Source organism: Heteronotia binoei, chromosome 12 (genome assembly GCF_032191835.1).
Source record: "Heteronotia binoei isolate CCM8104 ecotype False Entrance Well chromosome 12, APGP_CSIRO_Hbin_v1, whole genome shotgun sequence".
In the NCBI taxonomy this organism is placed as follows: Eukaryota; Metazoa; Chordata; class Lepidosauria; order Squamata; family Gekkonidae; genus Heteronotia; species Heteronotia binoei.
This window is the reverse complement of record NC_083234.1, coordinates 8,653,002-8,678,058: the sequence shown is the minus strand read 5'-3', so window position 1 is coordinate 8,678,058 and position 25,057 is coordinate 8,653,002. Positions and strand designations below refer to the sequence as shown.

General features: G+C 48.9%; 1 protein-coding gene across 2 annotated transcripts; it reads right to left on the bottom strand.

Annotated features, from left to right (window-relative positions):
* Nucleotides 1-11,635: 11,635 nt before the first annotated feature.
* Nucleotides 11,636-24,829, bottom strand: BTG4 (BTG anti-proliferation factor 4). Of its 2 annotated transcripts, none has more exons than XM_060250557.1 (5): nucleotides 24,516-24,829; nucleotides 19,679-19,901; nucleotides 17,619-17,756; nucleotides 14,140-14,341; nucleotides 11,636-12,170 (listed from the first exon to the last, which is right to left on the bottom strand). In XM_060250557.1, the coding sequence occupies exons 2-5, from the start codon at nucleotides 19,849-19,851 to the stop codon at nucleotides 11,973-11,975; spliced, it is 711 nt and encodes a 236-aa protein (XP_060106540.1). In that variant the 5' UTR covers nucleotides 19,852-19,901; nucleotides 24,516-24,829; the 3' UTR covers nucleotides 11,636-11,972. The 2 variants fall into 2 exon arrangements, with proteins under 2 accessions (XP_060106540.1, XP_060106541.1); XM_060250558.1 differs by having other exon boundaries at nucleotides 24,535-24,735.
* Between the last annotated feature and the right edge of the window lie 228 nt (nucleotides 24,830-25,057).

Sequence of the window (25,057 nt, the reverse complement as noted above, 5' to 3'; positions counted from 1 at the left end):
TCTGGAGGGCCAACAACAGGCATAGACAAAGAGAGTGAGGCCTTCTCCTAAAAAGAATATAAGAGCCCTGCTGGATCAGACCAGTAGTGGTCCACAAAATCCTGCATCCTGTCTCACACAGTGATCGAGGCCTTCCCCTGATGCTGCCTCCAAACACTAGTATCCAGGGGCTGACTGCCTCTAGATGTGGAAGTTCCCTTCAGTCATATCTGAAAGCCACGGATGGCTCTCTCCTCCATGAGTTTATCTAACCCCACCCCTTTTAAAGTCATCTATATGGGTGGCTCTCTCTACGTCTGCTGCCGGTGAAACCCCAGAATTCAACTACTCGTTGAACGAAGGAGGACCAGGTAGTGGCTGGAGAACATCTGAGATTACAACTGATCTCCAAGCGAAAGAGATCAGATCCCCCAGCAAAAATGGCAGCTTTGAAATGACAAAATCAAGTTAGCCTGGGCCATCTAGATCACGGTGCTGAGACGGATTTCATTTCTGTCTTGTGGTTAGAACCCATCTCTGACCTGTTCTCAATGATTTCTGCTACATAAATGTGAGGAACCAGTCAGGGTCAGCTTGGGTGGGTGACCACTATAAAACTTTTCTTTCACTTCCCCTCAGTACTTCAGGCACACACACTGAAAACCCTGTTGTCAGAAATTAAAAAAAAACTAGGCACCAAACATTTTCAAAACCCACAAAATTTATTTATTGGTTCACAAAAGGCAAGGAAGGGGTAAAATAATATTAATTAGGCCAGGGGTGGCCAAACTGTGACTCAGGAGCCACATGTGGCTCTTTCACACATATTGTGTGGCTCTTGAAGCCCCCACAGCCTTGTTGGCTGGCTTGGAGAAGGCCTTTCTCTCTTTAAATAACTTCTCCAAGTCGAGTCAGCCAGCAGCTAAGAGAATGCATTTAAAGATGCTTTCTTTCTACCTCTCCCCTCCCTCTCTCCCTCCCCCTCCCTCCCCCCCTCTCCTCCCTCCCCCCCTCTCCTTCCTCCCTTCCTTCCTTCCTTCCTTCCTTCCTTCCTTCCTTCCTTCCTTCCTTCCTTCCTTCCTTCCTTCCTTCCTTCCTTCCTTCCTTCCTTCCATAATGCAGCTCTCAAACATCTGATGTTTATTCTGTGTGGCTCTTATGTTAAGCAAATTTGGCCATCCCTGAATTAGGCTAAAGGCAAATCAGTGGGCAGATAAATCAAAATAAATAATCTCTGATCACCAGAGATATGTCAGGCTGAAGTAGTTCAAAAATAGATGGCATTGTACCTCATTGAGGTCCCTCCCCTCCTCAGACCCCAACTTCCTCAGACTTCACACACACACACACAAGCCCCAAATCCCTTGGTATTTCCCAACCCTGAGCTGGCAAACCTAGAAGAATCCTTTGTACTTCTAAGACAGCCCTTTCCTTTCCCATTCTACCCCACATCATCCGTGTTCTTGTTTTGATGTACAAAGAGTCACAATAAAACATTCCTTCCAAAAGAAAATGACTGATTTCATCTATGTCTTGTGGTTGGAACACATTTTGGACCTCTTCTCAAATGATTTCTGCTACATCTTGAGTTGCATGACAAGGAGTGGAGGGAAGTGGAGAGGGGAGCTGCTGTGAGAGCTCTCTCAGCCCTACCTACCTCACAGGGTCTGTTGTAGGGGAGGAAGATGAAGGAGATTGTAAGCCTCTCTGAGACTCTGAGATTCAGAGTGAAGGGTGGGGTATAAATCCAATATTTCCTTCTTCTTCTATTTGCCCCTGCCCCCCAGCAACTGGTATTCTGAGGTACACTGCCTTTCAACAAGGAGGTTCTGTTTCACGGTTTATGGTTAATAACTGTTGACAGGCTTGTCTTCCGAGTCTTTGACAAACTATATAGGAGAAGAAGAAGACCTTGGATTTATATTCCGCCCTCCACTCAAGAGTCTCAGAGCGGCTCACAATCTCCTTTACCTTCTCCCCCCCCCCACAACAGACACCTTGTGAGGTAGATGAAGATATTGGATTTATATCCCACCCTCCACTCCGAAGAGTCTCAGAGCAGCTCACAATCTCCTTTCCCTTCCTCCCCCACAACAGACACCCTGTGAGGTGGGTGCGGCTGAGAGGGCTCTCACAGCAGCTGCCCTTTCAAGGACAACCTCTGCCAGAGCTACGGCTGACCCAAGGTCATTGCAGCAGCTGCAAGTGGAGGAGTGGGGAATCAAACCCAGTTCTCCCAGATAAGAGTCCGCGCACTTAACCACTACACCAAACTGGAAAGAAAGTCCTTCTCAGTCAGATCAATGGGCCATCTAGTCCATGTTTCCGTGAAATGCCAACCCAATGCCCTGAAACTACCTACTATCAGGGAATGGAAATCAAGTTCACTTGCTGTCCCTCCCCCCACAACACACACAACTGGTACTCAGGTGTGCTTTCACTGAATACATGTTTTATTTAGTCATCCGCTCACTTTTTCAAGCTATCTGAACTACCAGCACTACCAACTCAACTACCAACTACCTAGATGGCCTAAGCTAACCTGATCTTGTCAGAACTTAGAAGCTAACGCTTTCAGATGCTGAAGGATTGGCAGTGGCGTTCCAGAAAGAATGTAAAAATTTGGAAAGCCAGGGCGAGTAAAGTTCTTGAAGCACATTAATCACTGTTGCCTGTTGTTCCAGTCTGTATATGCTGTTAGGTATTTTATAAATTTCTTAGAGATGGATTTTGGCACTTCAACTCTACTGAACCTATGAGTGCAAGAGACGGTCCCTTGAAGAATACGTCCGAAACGAGATTGGACCGGTTCTTTCGTTGGACTATGGTTAAAATGGCATGGTTCTTTGGACAGTAGTTGTGTCATGCATAGGATCTGTATCACTGAATTGTTTATGAGTTTACAAAAATCACTCATTGTGGATTATACTGGGCATTTTTTACATGGAGTGAGCGTGCTGTTTTTCTTCAGTTCTGTTTACCGATCTCTGCTAACTGAAACTACCTCCTATCAGGGAATGGAAATCAAGTTCCCCTACTGTCCCTCCCCACCACCACCACCACAACACACACAACTGGTACTCAGGTAAACTTTCACTGAAGACGTGTTTTATTTAGTCATGCACTCCCTTTCTGGAGAACCAGTTTGGTGTAGTGGTTAAGTGTGCGGACTCTTATCTGGGAGAACCGGGTTTGAGTCCCCACTCCTCCACTTGCACTTGCTGGAATGGCCTTGGGTCAGCCATAGCTCTGGCAGAGGTTGTCCTTGAAAGGGCAGCTGCTGTGAGAGCCCTCTCCGGCCCCACCCACCTCACAGGGTGTCTGTTGTGGGGGAGGAAGGTAAAGGAGATTGTGAGCCCCTCTGAGACTCTTTGGAGTGGAGGGTGGGATATAAATCCAATATCTTCATCTACCTCACAGGGTGTCTGTTGTGTGGGGGGAGGTAAAGGAGACTGTGAGCCACTCTGAGACTCTTCGGACTGGAGGGTGGGATCTTTATCTACCTCACAGGGTGTCTGTTGTGGGGGAGGGAGATAAAGGAGATTGTGAGCTGCTCTGAGACTCTTCGGAGTGGAGGGCGGGATATAAATCCAATATCTTCATCTACCTCACAGGGTGTCTGTTGTGTGGGGGGAGGTAAAGGAGACTGTGAGCCACTCTGAGACTCTTCGGACTGGAGGGTGGGATCTTTATCTACCTCACAGGGTGTCTGTTGTGGGGGAGGGAGATAAAGGAGATTGTGAGCTGCTCTGAGACTCTTCGGAGTGGAGGGCGGGATATAAATCCAATATCTTCATCTACCTCACAGGGTGTCTGTTGTGGGGGAGGAAGGGAAAGGAGATTGTGAGCCGCTCTGACACTCTTTGGAGTGGAGGGCGGGATATAAATCCAATATCTTCATCTACCTCACAGAGTGTCTGTTGTGGGGGTGGGGAGGTAAAGGAGATTGTGAGCCACTCTGAGACTCTTCGGAATGGAGGGCGGGATATAAATCCAATATCTTCATCTACCTCACAGGGTGTCTGTTGTGGGGGAGGAAGGGAAAGGAGATTGTGAGCCGCTCTGAGACTCTTCGGAGTGGAGGGCGGGATATAAATCCAATATCTTCATCTACCTCACAGAGTGTCTGTTGTGGGGGTGGGGAGGTAAAGGAGATTGTGAGCCACTCTGAGACTCTTCGGAGTGGAGGGCGGGATATAAATCCAATATCTTCATCTACCTCACAGGGTGTCTGTTGTGGGGGAGGAAGGGAAAGGAGATTGTGAGCCGCTCTGAGACTCTTCGGAGTGGAGGGTGGGATCTAAATCCAATATCTTCATCTACCTCACAGGGTGTCTGTTGTGGGGGAGGAAGGTAAAGGAGATTGTGAGCCGCTCTGAGACTCTTCGGAGTGGAGGGTGGGATCTAAATCCAATATCTTCATCTACCTCACAGGGTGTCTGTTGTGGGGGAGGAAGGGGAAGGAGATTGTGAGCCACTCTGACACTCTTTGGAGTGGAGGGCGGGATATAAATCCAATATCATCTTCTTCTTTTTCAAGCTATCTAAACTACCAACTACCAAACTACCAACCTAGATGGCCCAGGCTAACCTGATCTTGTCAGAACTTGGAAGCTAAGCAGGGTCGGACCTTGGTTAGTATTTGGATGGGAGACCACCGAGGAAGTCGAGGGTTGCTACGCAGAGGCAGGCCATGGCCAACTACTTCTCTTTATGTCCTCTGCCCTAATTTGGATGGCCCAAGCTGGTCCAATTTCAGAAGATCTTGGAAGTTAAGCAAGGTCCAGGTGGGAGAGATCTTCCGGGAAGGGATGTGGCTCAGTGGTAGAGCATCTGCTTAGTGAGCCGGTTTCAGGTTCAATCTGCAGCAGACTATGGAGAGCCACCGCCAACTTCTGGAATAATACCGACCCCAACAAATGGACTGCCTCGGGATAAGGCAGCCCTGCTTGCGTGTCTGTTGTTGGGAGTCCTTCCGAAACCACTCAGCTTTACAGAAAGCTTACAAAAGATGCAAGAGCAAGAATATCCCAGATCAGTGGCAGCGCTCAGTTTGCCCCTGCCCTCAACCCTGCGGGTAGGGGTGAAGAAGACCTTTTGACTTTGCACTCTGCCTGAATTTTGCCGCAGCCGAGAAGGTCCCGACACCCACACCAGAGCGATGACGGACGTAGCCAGTGCTGGATTAAACCCTGCGGAGGCCCCTAGGTGGTCGAAAACTTGAGGGCCCCCTCGCAAGTTATCTCAGAGTCTGAGTGTCTTCCCCACCACCCACGGCCCCTGCTGCAGCTGGCAGACATCTTCTTAAAAGCCCCTTTGACCAAGCTGCAGGGGAGAGGCAGAGAGAGGCAAACTTGGCGACAACGCCAGCAGCAGCCTCACCAGGCAAGTTGGGCAAAGAGCGGCTCAGTGGCTGGCTGTGCGTGCAGGCTGGGAGGGCTGCAAGCAGGGGGGAAAACAGGGGGGGAGCCAGCCCGAGGCCCCTAAAGGTATGGGGGCCCATAGGCGAGTTAGGGTTGCCAATTCAAGAAATGGCCAAGGACTTTGAGGGTTGAGCCAGGAGACTTTGAGGGTGGAGCCAGGAGACTTTAGGGGTGGAGCCAGGAGAAAGGTTGTGACAAGCATCATTGAGAATTCTGACCATCACATTTAAAGGGACCGCACAGCTTTTCAGTGCCTTCCGTCCACTGGAAATAATGAAGGATAGAGGCACCTTCTTTAGAATCAGACCCCTCAGTCCAATCTTTTTGAAACTCGGAGATACTTTTGAGGAGAGGTGTTGGATGCTATGCTGCAAACATGGTGCCTTTACCTTAAAAAGCAGCCTCCCCCCACAGAGCCCAAGATGCCTGCAGATCAATTCTCCATTATACCGTATGGGAATTGGTCTGCATAGGGAATAATGGAGTGCCCAGCAGACATCCCCACCCTCACGCTTTTTGATGACCCTGAAGCGGGGGGAGGGCCTCTAAACCAGGGGATCCCCCGCTCCCACCAGGGGATTGGCAACCCTAAGGCCAGTGCCTACTTGGCCTTATTGTTAATCCAGCTCTGGGTGTAGCGAAAGGGCATATGCACCCGGGTGGTCTCTTCTGCAGCTGAACGATCTGTGCTCAATAGGCCATTTTCAGGAATTGTGCATCTGAAGCTCAGTCGGAGCCACTGGCCCTGCCCATTAAGTAATGATCCATTCGCACAGCCGGCCCCCTCGGCACGCCAGGCCCCATTTTAATGCATTTGTTATTGCTTCCATTGGAATCTGCTAAACGTCTCTCGCGTTGTGTCAGGACAGCAGAATTTATACCTCAGCAGCCTGCCAAGGAAGCGGCTGGGGCTTTGTGTTGATTTAAATAAGGAGCTTTACATTAGCCTTGGACTTGCCAAGAGACCAGGGCATGCAGGGAGTGGTGGGGGAGCCTTCCAAGAAAGGCTTTTACACCTCAATCCCTCCAGGAATAGTTACAGCCAGTTCACTACGCACAGCCTGGTTCAAGCAGCGCTTCGCAGAGTTATAGATCCAAGTCGATACAGAGCACAGCCGCTACTAAGTCGGGTCGTCAGACTCCCCACAGCTAATGCGGCATCGAGGAAACGATTTCCCGCCCTGCCTGGTTTGCTATGGAATAATAAAGTGAGAATTCAGTCTAATTTGCTGCTCCCTAGTAAAGAGCGGATTCTGTCCCAGTTGGCGGTCGCTCTGAAATTGTTGAAAAGATCTATTTGGTTTCAGGCCAATAGCCCCTCAGAGACTGTGGCAGAACGGACCCGCTCTGGCCTGCAGGCCACAGTCCATCTTGCCTAGGGTTGCCAACCCCCAGGTGGGGGCAGGGGATCCCCCGGTTTGGAGACCCTCCCCCCGCTTCAGGGTCGTCAGAAAGCGGGGGAGGGGAGGGAAATGTCTGCTGGGAACTCTATTATTCCCTATGGAGATTTATTTTCATAGAAAATCATGGAGACTCGATCCACGGGTATCTGGGGCTCTGGGGGGGCTGTTTTTTGGGGTAGAGGCACCAAATTTTCAGTATAGCATCTAGTGCCTCTCCCCAAAATACCCCCCCCCCAAGTTTCAAAAAGATTGGACCAGGGAGTCCAATTCTATGAGCCCCCCCAAAAAGGTGCCCCTATCCTTCATGATTTCCTACGGAAGGAAGGCATTGAAAAGGTGTGTCGTCCCTTTAAATGTGAGGGCCAGAACTCCCTTGGAGTTCATTTATGCTTGTCACACCCTTGCTCCTGGCTCCACCCCTAATGTCTCCTGGCTCCACCCCCAAAGTATCCTGGCTCCACCCCCAAAGTCCCCAGATATTTCTTGAATTGGACTTGGCAACCCTAATCTTGCCCTCCAAGGTTTTTCTCAGCACCTGAGGAGGCTTTTCTTTCTCTCTTGGGAAACCCACCAGCAGCACTCGACCTTTGTGTGGAACTGCCCACTGGGAGGGTCAGGACTCCCAGCTTCTCTTCCAAGTTCTGAGGCCTTGCCCTCTGTGTCTCCTACGGCCCAGCGTCTGGTCGCCAAGGGGACCGTTTACTGCCTCGCGTGCCCTTGAAAGAATAGGCACTTGCTCACTGCCTTCGTTCCCCTTAGCCTCTCCCTTCAGCTAGCATGTCCAAGACAGTGGAGATCTATGTGATGCAGAGAACCACAACCAGCATCAAAAGTTATAAAGTATTTATTAAAAAGAAAATGTCCACAAGCATACTTTTAGCACAGCACCAGACTGAGCAAGGGATTCAAAAGAAATGGGTAAAATGCAATTCCTGTGTCCCTCTCTCTATATGTGTCTATCAGATGGTAAAATACCGGACAGGCTCTTGAGTTTAGGGAGTTCCAAATCTCTGCAGAGTTGCCATTATCTTAAAGCTCTTTCCAACTCTTCAGGTGAGCACTTGGTCAAATGGCTGCCTCAGTTAAGAGTTCTGTCCGCTCTGATGGACTTGGCACCCCCCCCCCAAAAAAAAAGAAACCACTTCTTCCTCACTTCCCTGAGTTTTATCACTTGTCTTTTCCCCTCCCCACTGATCAAGTCAGGCCCAGTCAAGGAAACTTTTCCTGATGTCTCCAGAAGTTACTTCCTGAAGACTTTCTAGCTTTAATTCCTCCAAGTACCTGTTCTCTGCTTGGATGGGGGGGTGGAGTTTAACCGTCCCATTGTCTAGACTTATTATCATTTGTTAAGAGGTAGCTGAGGTGAGTCCGGAAAACCACTGGCTAACTTCGTCCTCCCTGCCTGTTCTCTGCCCAGAGATGGGGAGGGAACCTTTTAAAATTCAAAGGGATGTCTTTGCTCATTTGAAACCTCCTAAGGAAAAATACATTTATTCACAGAGACCAACAAGCCTTTCAGGATATGAGTTCGAAAGAGTCCCGGGTCCCTTCGTCAGCTACAATGGAGACCCCACCTTCTGACTGGGATAAAAGGGTTCAGAGATCTTGCTGGGATTTTGCAAGCGTTACCTCTCCCGTCACAAAAGAGTTAAATCGTTGTTTCTGCATGCTGATGTTAGTTAGTTAGCATAGGATTTACTAGCTGTCAGGTAAAATCTTTCCACCAGTAAAGGGGAGGTATTATTCCTAATGAGATGAGTTTAAGGTTGGCTATATGCTAATCAATATATTGAAGAAGGTACATGCTATTCTGCACGTACACCGGGGTGGAGCTTTGGAGAAAACTTTCTTTCCTTTGGTGCACACACACACACCATGCGCGTTTGAGCAAACAAAGAAAAAGATGTAGAGCTAGAAAGTTTGTTATTTTTCTTCCATGTAACCCTTCCCTAACTTGCTAGTAAACTTTTCTTTCAAAACTAAGCACACACATGTCTGCTCTTTCGTTCTGCTGCACTTTGCTTAATGTATTCAACAGATTTCAATTCCAAAAGAGAGTTTTGACGCTCAAAAGCTCATACCCCGAAAATCTTGTTGGTCTCAAAAGAGCTCCAATCTAGCTGTTGCCCTGCAGACCAGCATGACTGTCCTCTGAAGCTGTCTTCATAGATAGGAAATGAGGGACCCGGATTCAGATCTCTCTGCCATGAAGCTCTTTGAGGGACCTGGGGCCAATCACTCTGTCTAGCCAACTCCAGAGGGTTGAACATAAGAGAAGCCATGTTGGATCAGGCCAGTGGCCCCTCCAGTCCAACACTCTGTGTCACATAAGAACAGAAGAGAAGCCCTGTTGGATCAGGCCAGTGGCCCCTCCAGTCCAACACTCTGTGTCACATAAGAACAGAAGAGAAGCCCTGTTGGATCAGGCCAGTGGCCCCTCCAGTCCAACACTCTGTGTCACATAAGAACAGAAGAGAAGCCCTGTTGGATCAGGCCAGTGGCCCCTCCAATCCAACACTCTGTGTCACATAAGAACATAAGAGAAGCCATGTTGGATCAGGCCAGTGGCCCCTCCAGTCCAACACTCTGTGTTACATAAGAACAGAAGAGAAGCCCTGTTGGATCAGGCCAATGGCCCATCCAGTCCAACACTCTGTGTTACATAAGAACAGAAGAGAAGCCATGTTGGATCAGGCCAATGGCCCATCCAATCCAACACTCTGTGTCACATAAGAACAGAAGAGAAGCCATGTTGGATCAGGCCAGTGGCCCCTCCAGTCCAACACTCTGCGTTACATAAGAACAGAAGAGAAGCCGTGTTGGATCAGGCCAATGGCATATCCAGTCCAACACTGTGTGTCACATAAGAACATAAGAGAAGCCATGTTGGATCAGGCCAATGGCCCATCCACTCCAACACTTGGTGACACACAGTGGCCAAAAAAACCCAAGTGCCATCAGGAGGTCCATCAGTGTGGCCAGGACACTAGAAGCCCTCCCACTGTGCCCCCCCAAGCACCAAGAATACAGAGCATCACTGACCCAGACAGTTCCATCTATACCCTGTGGCTAATAGCCACTGATGGACCTCTGCTCCAGATGTTTATCCAATCCCCTGTTGAAGCTGTCTATGCTTGTAGCTGCCACCACCTCCTGTGGCAGTGAATTCCACATGTTAATCACCCTTTGGGTGAAGAAGTACTTCCTTTTCTCCGTCCTAACCCAACTGCTCAGCAATTTCATTGAGTGCCCACAAGTTCTGTATTGTGAGAAAGGGAGAAAAGGACTTCTTTCTCTACCTTCTCTTTCCCATGCATAATCTTGTAAACCTCTATCATGTCACCCCTCAGTCAATGTTTTGCCAGGTGGTTTGCCCTTGCCTGCCTCTTCAAAGCAACCCTGGACTTTCTTGGTGGTCTCCCATCCAAGTGCTAACCAAAGCGAACTCTGCTAAGTCTCTGAGATCCAATGAGATTGGGCTAGCCTGGCCATCCACATCAAAGCACTGTATCAATGCCAAGACCTCCCCTCCTGAAGGCAGCATAGATAGCTCCCCTCCTGAAGCCAAGACCTCCCCTCCTGAAGGCAGCAACTGCCCGCCTGGACCATCTCACATTACTTTATTCATACTCCAGTTGTCTCCAACGGGACCCAAAGTGGTTTCCTTCATTTGCCTCTCCTCCATTTATCCTCACAACAACCTTGCGAGGTAGGTTAGGCCAAGAGACTGTTACTGCCACCCGTTCCTCTAGCAAATTTCTATGGAGGAGCGGGGATTTGAAACTGGGTCTCCCAGGTCCTAGTTCAACACTTTAGCCCCTACACCCTACTGGTTCCCTTGGGTGAAGGGCAAACCTTGTTGGGCAAGATCTATTTGGCGTCTCCTTCTCTGCCGTAGGAAAGGGAGGCAGTCCTGACACTCCACCTTAAATACACACATGAAGCTGCCTCATACTGACCCAAATCCTCAGTGCATCAAAGTCAGTATTGTCTACTCCAAGGGTGTCAAACATACGGCCCGGGGGCCAAATCAGGCCTTCAGAGGGCTCCTGTCAAGCAATTGGCTGTCATCAGCTTCCTTCTCCCTCTCTCTTGCTTCCTTCTGCATCACAGCCTGCTTTGCCAGGCTTGCTCAATCACACAGGAGCTACAGAGCAAAACCTCTAGTTTCTCCATTGGCTGAGGCTCCTCCCTTGGGGAGGAAGGGGTGGGGGGGGAGGCAGAGCTTGTTTTTTCCAGGCTCTCTCAATTGCACAGCAGAGCTACTGAGCCAAGCCTCTCTTCCTTCTATTGGCTGAGACTCCTCCCCCTCCTGGCCCCCTGGGGAAGGAAAGAAAGAGCCAGAGCTTCCTTTGCCCAGTTCCCTGAATCCCATGGGAGAAATACAAAGAAAGTATCTTTAAGACCAATGAGTGCTAATGTTTTAAGCATGTTTTAGTTTTAAGTTTTTTTTAAAAAAAAATCTTTAATTGTGTTTATCTGTGTCCTTTATAAAGTTTATTATCTCTGTTACCTAATCCTAAATAGGTACACATACAGCCCAGCCCAACATGGCCCGGCCCAACAAGATCTCATTGATGCCAGATCCGGCCCTCATAACAAATGAGTTCGACGCTCCTGGGCTGCTCAGACTGGCATCAGTTCTCCGGGGTCTCAAGCAGAGATCTTCCCATCCCCTCCTGCCTGGTCCTTTCAACAGGAGATGCTAGGAATCGAACCTGGGGCCTTCTGCATGCCAAGCAGAGGCTCTGCCACTGAGCCGCGGCCCCTCCTCATGCCCCACTCAGTCTTTCCTCTCCCGTTCTCCAACGCAGACGCACCACACGCCGCTTTTAAAAACACATTTCAGTTTATTAGTAACTGGATTTCCTTTTCACCTTTCCACAAGTGCCTTTCAACGCAGCTCCGTTTTCAGTCTTGCCATTAAAAAAATACATTAAATATGGTCTAATTAAAACATGTTTCACCCCAAAATGCATATTATAAAAAGAGTTACAAACACAAAGAAATAAAAAAAAGACCCGGGAGACAGGAAGAGAAGAATTCCATTAAGTGCTTTTCAGAGGCTTTTCGCTGGTCAAGGGCTCCGGATTCCTCCAGACGTCAACCGGAGGCGGCGCCTTCTCCCTCAGCGCCCAGACCACGGCAGAGAGCCACACCCGCTGCTCTATCGGTTGGCGTTGACCCAGTGGTATCGGTCCACGCGGGGGCCAGGGAAAGCTGCTGGTGGCCGATGGGGCTTGCACATCTTGTACTGGAGGTAGTATGCGCTGAGAGGGTGCTGAGAGAGACCATCTGCGCCGTATGCTTTCCGCCGAGAATACTGGGCCCAAAGGTGGAACGGCTGCTTGCAATAGTCACTGCACTGATACCAGAGAAACAGTGGGAAATATAAACACCGCCACGTGGCACAACGTGAGAACTCAAAGGGGTTAAGCCAGGGGTGGCCAAAACTGTGGCTCAGGAGCCACAGCTGGTTCTTTCACGCACATTGTGCGGCTTTCAACGCCTCCACCGCCCAACCAGCTGCCTTGGAGAAGGCACTTCTCTCCATACCATACCAAACCTTTCACGGCTTAACAGTTGCAAATAAAAATGCACAGAATATAAAAATTTAAACATTGGAGATACAATCAAAATGAAATCGAGCTTACAGATGCATTCATGCACGGTCAGATTTAAATTTGAGGACGTCAGCCAAAAATTCTGCCACAGCCTCGCTAACCTCCCCCCTCAGTATCGTTCAATAAATAATAACAGGGTGGCAGAATAGACAAATCTGGGGAGAAAGAACGCTTGCAAAATAAATCTTTATGGAGATTATGACAAGAGGAACAATCAAGCAATATAGGCTGAATTCAGTCGGGAATATGTCACCTAAAGGGACTCGATGATATCTCCCTTGTAAAACTTTGGAGGGAATCACATTTAGTCCAGGCACTTCTCTCTTTAAATCACTTCTCCAAGACAATTTTTATTTATTTATTTATTTATTTATTTGGGATTTATATCCCGCCCTTCCCACGAATGGCTCAGGGCGGCTTCCAACAATTAGCAGCTTGGGAATGCATTTAAAGTTGCTTTCTTTCTACCTTCCGCTCCCTATCTTTTTCTTTCCTTCCTTTCTTCCCTGTGGCTCTCAGACACCTGACATTCATGTCTTGCTGCTCTCAAACATCTCATGTTTATTCTATGTGGCTCTTACATATAGCAAGTTTGGCCACCCCTGGGTTAAGCAGATCTCTCTATGCACTGCACCCCCAGCAAGGATTTTGTTATCCTTGGTTCAGTGGTTAACCCCAAGTCAATTGGGTAAAAGCAACTATCCATGCACTTGCAACGGCTTGTCTGAACCTGCTGAAGGCCTTTATTCTCCTGTGCCCCCTGCATTCGACCAAGGCCTTCCCTATTGGGTCATCCATGTTCATTTCAAGGTAGAAGGTAATACAATAATATATATTCCTAAAATCAGGGCATCCCAAACTTTGAGCCTGAAGACGCCTTCAGCATTTTGAGAAGGTGCAGTAAATGCCACCCCAAAATGGCTGCCATAGGAGAAAGCACCCAAACCAAAATGGCCACCAAAACCAACATGACTGCCACATGAGGTGGAGCTAAACTCAAAATGGCTGCCATGGGAGGTGGAGCTAAACCAAGTACCTCCCTTTTGCAAAGGATTCACATAAGGGGAATTAAAAGAAATGAAGGAAAGCTCAGTGGGAGAGAGGTAAAAGGGGAAGGGAGAATAAAAAGAATAAAAGCCTGATGGGAAAATAGAAGCCCACAATAACTAAGGAAAACACCTGATCTTACAGTGATTGTAGCTGCTACTGCAGTGGAAAACCCACCCGCCTTCTGCAGAAGTACTGATGGATGCCTTGGAGAATTCTGCCATAAACCATAAACCACCAGGACAGGAAATGGAAACTTTTGTCCTGGTCCATACATGGTACCATGTCACTCCTAGCAGCAGCACCAGGAGATGTGAGAGAAGGAAGAGGTCATATGAAGCAGAGGACCATCAGTGGCTATTAGCCACAACGTATTGTTGGAACTCTCTGTCTGGGGCAAGTGATGCTCTGTATTCTTAGTGCTTCGGAGGGGCAACTGTGTGAGGACTTCTAGTGTCCTGGTAGCACTGATGGACCTCCTGATGGCATCTGGGGTTTTTTGGCCACTGTGTGACACAGAGTGTTGGACTGGATGGGCCATTGGCCTGATCTAACATGGCTTCTCTTATGTTCTTAAGAGAATCCACAAGGCCCAACTGCCCCACCCTTCCCCAGAACAGCCCACCTGGAAACCCCACAGCCAAAGCTCCCAGCCTGTCTCACCTGATAGACACTGTTTGGGTTGCTGACTGTAGGGATGCTTTTGGGCTCTGTCGTGCAGATCTCCTCATCAGAGGACATGCCGGAGTGGTAGTCGGAGGTCAGCGCCTTGTCCACAGCCTGGCTGATGCGTTGTGAGAGATCCTGATCCTCTTCCTTGGCATCAAAGTGGGCAACTGTGAAAGGAGGGTTCTTCTCGCCGTATCTAGGGAAAAGGAATGCATTCGGCCAGCTGTGGATATTCAGGCTAAAGCAAAGGGAGGGATGGTGGCTCAGTGGTAGAGCATCTGCTTGGTACGCAGAAGATCCCAGGTTCAATCCCCGGCATCTCCAACTAAAAAGGGTCCAGGCAAATAGGCATGGAAAATCTCAGCTTGAGACCCTGGAGAGCCGCTGCCTGAGTAGACAATACTGACTTTGATGGACCCAGGTTCTGCTTTAGTATAAGGCAGCTTCATTTGTTCATATATGTTCATTTGAACCTGGTTTTAAAGGAGGGACGGTGGCTCAGTGGTAGAGCATCTGCTTGGTAAGCAGAAGGTCCCAGGTTCAATCCCCGGCATCTCCAACTAAAAAGGGTCCAGGCAAGTAGGCATGGAAAACCTCAGCTTGAAACCCTGGAGAGCCAGTCTGAGTAGACAAGACTGACTTTGATGGACCCAGGTTCTGATTCAGGATAAGGCAGCTTCAGATGTTCATATATATATATGTTCATCTTGTGGAGGGACGGTGGCTCAGTGGTAGAGCATCTGTTTGGTAAGCAGAAGGTCCCAGGTTCAATCCCCGGCATCTCCAACTAAAAAGGGTCCAGGCAAGTAGGTGTGAAAACCTCAGCTTGAGACCCTGGAGAGCCGCTGCCAGTCTGAGTAGACAAAACTGACTTTGATGGACCCAGGGTCTGATTCAGGATAAGGCAGCTTCAGATGTTCATGTGTTCATACATTCATCACAAATGTAGCTGATCTGCTCTCTGTGCTAGAACCGCAACATTCGCACAGGCTTCTTGTTTTGTATCACTTGTGCATGAGCAGATCAGCTCTTATGGTCCATTCGGAACCCTGGTGGTCGATTCACAAGTATTGAAATCAGTTTGGAGATGGTCAGGGCTTTTTAAATAGAAAAAGCCCAGCAGGAACTCATTTGCATATTAGGCCACACACCCCTGACCCAAAACCAGCTGGAACTGCATTCCTGCTCAAAACAAGCCCTGGAGATGGTCCTTCAAAATAACTGCCATCCCTTCACATTTTCACAATTGTGGAGCAAGTTTATTTTCTTCCACATGTGCCTTAAATAATCAGGATTTTCAAGGGAGGGGCGCTGTTATCCTTGATGGAGTTAGTTTTTGCACATGCTTATATTGATATTATGGCTGGTAAAGGCACTAAAATATCAATATACCATTAGGCAGGTTGTCTGAATTCCCAGCTTTATTTTTTTATGTCTCTATCCTCTTCCCTTGCAAAGATATAAGGCAATGCAGGAAGATGATAGAGATTTGCCTTTTTAAAAAAATTAAAGCTAGGAATTCAGACAATTTGCTTAACTTACCATTACCGGGGTTTTATTTGTAGAAAAAGCCCAACAGAAACTTATTTGCATATTAGGCCAATGTTGCCAATGTTTCACATAAAATGCAAATTAGTTCTTGTTGGAGTTTTTCTACAAAAAAGTCCAACATGGTCTAATTTGCATATTAGGACACACCCCCTGATGCCAAGTCAGCCGGAACTGTGTTCCTGTGCATTCCTGCTCAAAAAAAGCCCTGATTGCAACAGTATATTGATTTATTAATATTTCAGTTCCTTTTTTAAAAAATAAAACCTCTCGTCTTCTTGGTGGAGGGGAAGGAAAGGGAGCGGCTTGACAATGTGCTGAAGTTCAAAAGTCAAAAACTGGGCTGGACAGGGCCAGTTCTGGGAGTGGGGGCAGAGAGGGTACTTGCCCCAGACGCTGCCAGAGGGGGGGCCAAATTAGGTATGGAGTCCATGCTATTCTATGGGCCCATAAGAAGAAGCAGAAGAAGATATTGGATTTATATCCCGCCCTCCACTCCGAAGAGTCTCAGAGCGGCTCACAATCTCCTTTCCCTTCCTCCCCCACAACAGACACCCTGTGAGGTAGATGAAGATATTGGATTTATATCCCGCCCTCCACTCCAAAGAGTCTCAGAGCGGCTCACAATCTCCTTTCCCTTCCTCCCCCACAACAGACACCCTGTGAGGTTGATGAAGATATTGGATTTATATCCCGCCCTCCACTCCGAAGAGTCTCAGAGTGGCTCACAATCTCCTTTCCCTTCCTCCCCCACAACAGACACCCTGTGAAGTGGATGAAGATATTGGATTTATATCCCGCCCTCCACTCCGAAGAGTCTCAGAGTGGCTCACAATATCCTTTCCCTTCCTCCCCCACAACAGACACCCTGTGAGGTGGGTGGGGCTGCAGAGAGCTCTCACAGCAGCTGCCCTTTCAAGAACAACCTCTGCCAGAGCTAGGGCTGACCCAAGGTCATTCCAGCAGCTGCAAGTGGAGGAGTGGGGAATCAAACCCGGTTCTCCCAGATAAGAGTCTGCACACTTCACCACCACACCAGACTGGCTCTCACAAGGACAGCTCTGCAAGAGCTATGGCTGACCCAAGACCATTGCAGCAGCTGCAAGTGGAGGAGTGGGGAATCAAACCTGGTTCTTCCAGATAAGAGTCTGCACACTTAACCACTACCCCATACTGGCTCTCACAAGGACAGCTCTGCCAGAGCTATGGCTGACCCAAGGCCATTCCAGCAGCTGCAAGTGGAGGAGTGGGGAATCAAACCCGGTTCTCCCAGATAAGAGTCGGCACACTTAACCACTACACCAAACTGGCTCTCCTATATGGACCCATAAGATAGAATGGGTCCATATAGGGGTGTCTTTTTTAATTCCCCCCCCAAAAAAGAAAAATGTAGATCTGGTCCTCGAGCTGGAGGTGGGTAGGACAAAGAAAGCCAAGAAAAACATTATGCACAAGGAAAAAGGCAACTCAAAACTGTCTTCCAGGAAAAGACCAGAGTAAAAGTGGTCTCCACACACACACACAAGAGGGGGTGGGAGAGACAAGAACTAAGGACACAAAAAAATACATATGGAAATCAAGAGATAAACTGGACCAGGATGGGGTCAGAACAGGCAGCAACAAAAGACATGCAGAAAAGCCAGTAGATTGCACCCTCTAGAACACTAGAATCAGGGCTATTTTGGTAGGAAAAGCCCAGCAGCAATTTATTTGCATATTAGGCCACACCCCCTGATGCCAAGCCCGCCAGAACTGCATTCTTGCTCAAAAAAAAGCCATGTCCAAAATACAGTCAATTATGCGCTAGAGTCCCATGCTTCTTCCCTAAGAGGCCCCCTTCCCTCACCATCAGTTCCCCCTAACATTTTCAGTCCCTTCGAGTACCGATCAGGGTAACAAAGCCGGACCTTCTCCCGAGCTCTCACCTGCAGCACACATCAAATGGATCCACCCAGATGGTCAGCTCCTTCGGCAGGCCCAGGCGACTAAAATCCACGTTGCTCTCCACGCAGGCCTTCTCCAGCAGGGGATCTCTCGTCTGAAACCTGTTTATCCGGATACACCTGGGGAGAGAGAACAGGTACCCTGTCCCCAGCTAGGCCTTCTCCTCCCGCCCCCAAAAGGAGCAGCTGTGACTTAAACCAGAAGCAAGAACCCTTTCGTGAGGGCAGGTCACTAGACTCCTACCACACCAGTCTACGCCATCTGTGCCAGCGCTGCAGTGACCATCCCTGAAAGGGTTTATTTATTTATTAGCATAAATTTCTCTCCCGCCCTCTCCGTAAGCGGACCCAGGGCGGCTGACAACATTCATATTGACAAGTTAAAACTAATAAATTACAATTTAAAACCATTTCGTGATGCTGTACCACTGCAATACGAGCGAGTTCTTTTTTTTCTGATGGGGATCACATAGTAACTCTACAATGACGTGGGGTGGCAGTTCTCTCCCGGTTAGATATCAAAGGCCTGTCGGAACAGTTTGGTCTTACAGGCCCTGCGGAAAGTAGAAAGAACCCGCAGGGCTCTTATGGCCTCCGGGAGAGCATTCCACAATTCTGGTGCTGCCACCGAGAAGGCCCTAGCTCGCGTCAAACACAACCTAGCTTCCTTTGGTCCAGGGATGGACAATAGATTTGTTGTCCCTCAACGCAGTGCTCTCTGGGGAATGTGTGGAGAAACACAGGCCTGCAGATAGACAGGCCCCTGACCATAGAGGGCTTTAAAGGTCAATACCAACACCTTGAAGGTGGGGAGAATATTGCCTCAGGGCCCTACCCAAAATGCCTACGTCATGGAGTTCGAATTGCTTTGGCTGCGCTTCTGTCCCTTTTCGACTACTAGGTGGACAATTAAGGTTTCACAAAGGATAAAGATGGGCAAGTGTTTGCCAAGGGAGGCCATAAATCTTCATGTGACAAACCAAGACTGTACCACCTGTTTACAGCAAAATCAATTTATCCCTAAAGTTATCCAGTCCAACACTCTGTGTCACACAGTGGTCAAAATATATATATATATATACACACACACACACACACTGTGGCTAATAGCCACTGATGGACCTCTGTTCCATATTTTTATCTAAACCCCTCTTGAAGGTGCTATACTTGTGGCCGCCGCTCCTATGGCAGTGAATTCCACATGTTAATCACCCTTTGGGTGAAGAAGTACTTCCTTTTATCTGTTTTAACCCAACTGCTCATCAATTTCATCGAATGCCCACGAGTTCTTGTATTGTGAGAAAGGGAGAAAAAAGTACTTCTTTCTCTACTTTCTCCATCCCATGCATAATCTTGTAAACCTCTATCATATCACCCCGCAGTCGATGTTTCTCCAAGCTAAAGAGCCCCAAGCGTTTTAACCTTTCTTCATAGGGAAAGTATTCCAAACCTTTAATCATTCTAGTTGCCCTTTTCTGCACTTTTTCCAATGCTATAATATCCTTTTTCAGGTGCAGTGACCAGAATTGCACACAGTATTCCAAATGAGACCCCACCATCGATTTATACAGGGGCATTATGATACTGGCTGATTTGTTTTCAATTCCCTTCCTAATAATTCCCAGCATGGCATTGGCCTTTTTTATTGCAATCGCACACTGTCTTGACATTTTCAGTGAGTTATCTACCACGACCCCAAGATCTCTCTCTTGGTCAGTCTCTGCCAGTTCACACCCCATCAACTTGTATTTGTAGCTGGGATTCTTGGCCCCAATGTGCATTACTTTGCACTTGGCCACATCGAACCTCATCTGCCACATTGACGTCAACCTGAACCCAGCTGCCGCTGGGATCGAACTCAGGTCATGAGCAGAGCTTCGACTGCAGTACTGCAGCTTTACCACTCTGCGCCACGGTGCTGCTTACAGTTAAGTTACAGTTAAGGGTCCACCCCTCTAAAACAAATCCAGTTGGCCGGCCTGCCATAACGAGCAACCCACAAGTCCCCAATTTGCAGAGGGGCAGGTTTGCATGACGTCTACCTGAAGCCTTGCCCTCGGGAGGGATTGTCCAGGTACCAGTGGTCCTTGTACTTCTCAAACAAAATCATCATCAACTTGGATGCAAACTTCTCCGTTTGGGGTTTGCTCAGCTGGCCATGCTTCTTCACGAGTCGCAAGATGAAGAACACCGAAACGGCAATTTCATCCTTCATGTCTTTTTTTTTTTTAAATACAAATATTACAGCTAACGGAGTCTCTGTTTCTATAGCACAGATGGGAAAAGACAAGAGGGGAGTTACTTTAAGAGAGGCCTTTCCATTTGATGCATACTCGGTCCCTCCGATCCCACCCTTCGTTTAGGACAGCAGCTAGAGTACGGGCGTCAAACTCATTTGTTATGAGGGTTGGATCTGACATAAATGAGACCTTTTTGGGCCACGCTGAGAAGTGGCAGGCTGGGCCATGTGTGTACCTATTTAAGATTCGGTAGCACCAGAAATATCAACTTTTTAAAGGACACAAACACGACTAAAGAATTGTTTTTAACTTAAAACATAAGCACTTGTTTTTCTTAAAAGGTGCTTTCTTTGTATTTCTCCCATGGGATACAGGAACTGGGCAAAGGAAGCTCTGGCTCTTTCTCAGGGGACCAGGAGGGGGAGGAGACTCAGCCAATGGAGAAAATCGAGGTTTTGCTCTGTACATCCTGTCCGATTGAGCAAGCCTTGCAAAGCAAGTTGAGATGCCAAAGGAAGCAAGAGAGAGGGAGAAGGAAGCAGGCAAGAACCAGTTGCTTGGGGGCCTGATTCAGCCCCTGGGCTGCATGTTTGACATCCCTGAGCTAGTGGTTGCAAAGAGATCCACTCTGTTTCAGCAGTAGAACGGGTCCAGAGGAGGGTGACAAAGATGGTGAGGGGTCTGGAGACCAGTCTATGAGGAAAGATTGAAGGAGCTGGGGATGTTTAGCCTGGAGAGGAGGCGGCTGAGAGGTGATAGGATCACCATCTTCAAGTACTTGAAAGGTTGTCCTATAGAGGATGGTGTGGAATTGTTTTCTGTGGCCCTGGAAGGTAGGACCAGAACAGAACCAATGGGTTGAAACTAAATCAAGAGAGTTTCCGGCTCAACTTTAGGAAGAACTTCCTGACCATTAGAGCGATTCCTCAGTGGAACAGGCTTTCTCGGGAGGTGGTGGGCTCTCCTTCCTTGGAGGTTTTTAAACAGAGGCTAGATGGCCATCTGACAGCAGTGAGGATCCTGTGAATTTAGGGGGAGGTGTTTGTGAGTTTCCTGCATTGTGCAGGGGGGTGGACTAGATGACCCTAGAGGTCCCTTCCAACTCTATGAGTCTATGATTCTAGATCTCCATATTGGTCCAGATGCAGAAGAACATTTAGTGTTCCTGAGATACCCCATAAGATAAGGACTTCCCTGCTAGATCAGACCAAGGCCTTCTAGCAGACATTCCGTTGCCCACAGTAGCCAGTCCAATGCCTCTGGGAGATCATGGGCATGAAGGAAACAGCTGTCAGAGATCAACTGCTCCTGGACATGGAAGTTCCACTTTTGAGACAAAACAGCTCAAAACAAGATTGGTCTTTTAAAAAGCTACCCACAATGCTGGGCATCACCCCTTCTCATTGCAGAGAACTATTCCTCCCATGAAGAAACTTCCTTTGCCTCTGTGCTGGAAAATAGGTAGGACCAGAACCAATGGGTTGAAATTAAATCAGAAGAGTCCTCGGCTCAACATTAAGAAGACCTTCCTGATAGTTAGAGCGGTTCTTCAACGGAACAGGCTTCCTCCTTGGGAGGTGGTGGGCTCTCCTTCCTTAGAGGTTTTTAAACAGAGGCTAGACGGCCATCTGAGAGCAATTAGGATCCTGTGGATTTAGGGGGGTGTTTCTGAGTTTCCTGCATTGTGCAGGGGGTTGGACTAGATGACCCTGGAGGTCCCCTCCGGCTCTGTGATTCTAACACTATCCATAGTTCTATCAGTTTTCATGCCACCCGTTAAAGCACTATTAGGACGTACACTGTTCTTCAAGCACCTCTCTTTCTCTACCACTGCCGCTGACATACAGCAAGCTTTTCCCCATGATCAAGGCCTCCCTCCCCAGGTGACTACAGCCAAGTCATTCCGCAGTAGCACGTACATCGATGCTGGGGGTCCCAATGTGGTGCCCCTGGGCACCATGCACCCACTGACACCCTTCCTGGGGTCCGCCAAGGGTTTTTAGAAAGTGGGCAAAGCCAAATGGGGCTTTGGAACAACCAGGCTTCTGATTGGCCACTGGGGATCTGATCGCTTGTGCAGATTTTGAAGACATCGCTTGGGCGGCAGCTGCCATCTTCCCTGTGAGATGGAGGATAAGTTGAAGCATATGAACATATGAAGCTGCCTTATATTGAATCAGACCCTCCTGGGTCCATTAGAGTCAGTATTGTCTACTCAGACTGGCAGCGGTTCTCCAGGCTCTCCAGCTGAGGTTTTTCACACCTATTTGCCTGGACCCTTTTTTGGAGATGCCAGGGATTGAACCTGGGACCTTCTGCTTACCAAGCAGATGCTCTACCACTGAGCCACCATCCCTCCTCAGAACAAATGAACCTATGAAGCTGCCTTATATTGAATCAGTCCCTGGGTCCATCAAAGTCAGTATTGTCTTCTCAGACTGGCAGCGGCTCTCCAGGGTCTCAAGCTGAGGTTTTTCACGCTTATTTGCCTGGACCCTTTTAGTTGGAGATGCCGGGGATTGAACCTGGGACCTTCTGCTTACCAAGCAGATGCTCTACCGCTAAGCCACCGTCCCTCCCTGACCATTTTGTGAGTCATTCAATGACAGCCATTTTATGCCTGCAACCCCCTCCCCCAGGTTGCCAATCCCCAGGTGGGGGCAGGGGATCTCCTGGTTTGGAGGCCCTTCCCTTGCCTCAGGGTCATCAAAAAGAGGAGAGGAGGGAAATGTCTGCTGGGCACTCCATTATTCCCTATGGAGACCGATTCCCATAGGGTACCTCACAGGGTGTCTGCTGTGGGGGAGGGAGATAAAGGAGATTGTGAGCCGCTCTGAGACTCTTCGGAGTGGAAGGCAGGATATAAATCCAATTTCTTCTTCTTCATCATCATCACTCTTGCACAAAAAGAGTTCACAGCTTAGCAACAACTATTTACCACCATAACAGCTAAACAGAGCCTCCATGTTCTAAGGCACTCTACCACAGAACACCAAATGAGGGGAAAGCAGACAGCAAAGCGGGGGGGGGGGTTAGCTATCTTCACCCCCTGCTTGTGGACTCCCTGGAAGGACTAGGGTTGCCAACCTCCAGGTGGGGCCTGGAGATCTTCCGTTTTTACATCCGATCTCCAGCTCTCCTGGAGAAAATGGCTGCTTGGAAGGGTGGACTCTATTGCACTGCACCATGCTGAGGCCCCTCCCCTTCCCTAACCCCGCCCTCTCCCTGCTCCACCCCCAAAGTCTCCAGTTATTTTCCAGCACAGACCTGGCAACCCTATTGGCCACTGCAAACATCAAACTAGATGGACCCTTGGCCTGGCTCTTTTTGTTTCCTGCTCTCTCTCTCCCCCTCCCGGGTTCCCAACCTCCAGATAGGGCCTGGAGATCTCTCAGAATTACAACTGATCTATCAGACTGCAGAGATTAGTCCACCTTGAGAAAACAGCTCTTTCAAAGGGAGGTCTCTGTAGCCTCCCAGCACAGATGAGTTCCCTCCCTTCCTCAAGTCGCCCCCCAATCTCCAGGAATTTCCCAGCCAGAGTTGGCAACCCTATCTCCCCTTACAATGCCCTAGCGACAGCCACTCATCATTCCAGCACTACCTGAGTCAGCCAGCTTCCCCACGCTTTTTAGAACACCCCACTCTTTAATCGAAAGCAAGAAACATATTACCTCCGGGCAAGAAGCACCTGTTTACAGAGATGCTCCAGACCAGCAGTCCCCAACCCCCAGGCCGTGGCCAATACTGGTCCATGGCCTGTTAGCAATCTGGCCTTGAGTTGTATAATTATTTCATTATATATTACAATGTAGTAATAATAATAATAAGACAATGACATTGGATGTATATCCCGCCCTCTGCTCCAAATCTCAGCGTCTCACAGGGGCTCACGGTCTCCTTTCTCTTCCCCGACCCCCAACAGACACCCTGTGAGGTGGGTGGGGCTGAGAGAGCTCTCCCAGAAGCTGCCCTTTCAAGGACAACCTCTGAGAGAGCTAGGGCTGGCCCAAGGCCATTCCAGCAGATGCAAGTGGAGGAGTGGGGAATCAAACCCGGTTCTCCCAGATAAGAGAGCTCTGGCTGGCCCAAGGCCATTCCAGCAGCTGCAAGTGGAGGAGTGGGGAATCAAACCCGGTTCTCCCAGATAAGAGAGCTATGGCTGACCCAAGGCCATTCCAGCAGGTGCAAGTGGAGGAGTGGGGAATGAAACCCGATTCTCCAAGATAAGAGGGCTATGGCTGACCCAAGACCATTCCAGCAGCGGCAAGTGGAGGAGTGGGGAATCAAACCCGGTTCTCCCAGATAAGAGAGCTATGGCTGACCCAAGGCCATTCCAGCAGCTGCAAGTGGAGGAGTGGGGAATCAAACCCGGTTCTCCCAGATAAGAGAGCTCTGGCTGACCCAAGGCCATTCCAGCAGATGCAAGTGGAGGAGTGGGGAATCAAACCCGGTTCTCCCAGATAAGTGTCCACGCGCTTAACCATTACATCAGACTAATAAAAATAAAGTGCACAACTGTGTCATCCCGAAACTATCCCCCCCCCCTCCCCGGTCCCTGAAAAAACTGTCTTCCACACAAAACTGGTCTTTGATGCCAAAAAGGTTGAGGACCACTGCTCTAGACCCAAGAACACACCTGCGATGCTCAACCACACCTGGGAACAAAAAAGAGGCCGGTCCCCCTCAGCTGCTGTTACTTCTAAAACGGCCACCCTGACGGCTTCCACTCCGCCTCTAGTGAATCAGCTCCAGTTCTTCTGCTGGCTGAACAACCCCCAGGCATGTGGCTTCAGCGTTATATGGGCAGGAATGGCTCAAAAAGCTCCCGGCAGGTGTGTCCTATCAAACCGAAGGCCTCCGGGGCTTTTAAAGGTCCATGCATTCCACTGACCCATTCAGCATAATGCAAGAAGACCGGCTCCTTTTTTCTCTCAGAGCAGCTTCTTTCATTCTTTTCTCAGTGGGCTCCTCTCTAAATCTGCTGCCCTCCCAGGTCCTGCTCCTCCAAAGCAGGGTTGCCAACAAGCCTGGAAGAAAATGCCCCATCTCTGTAATGGAGGGTCCATGTGTGGAAAGGGGCAACTGAAACAGGGAGGTAATTGACGTCATCGCCCTGAATCTGTTTAGGGTTGCCAGGTCCAATTCAAGAAATATCTAGGGACTTTGGGGGTGGAGCCT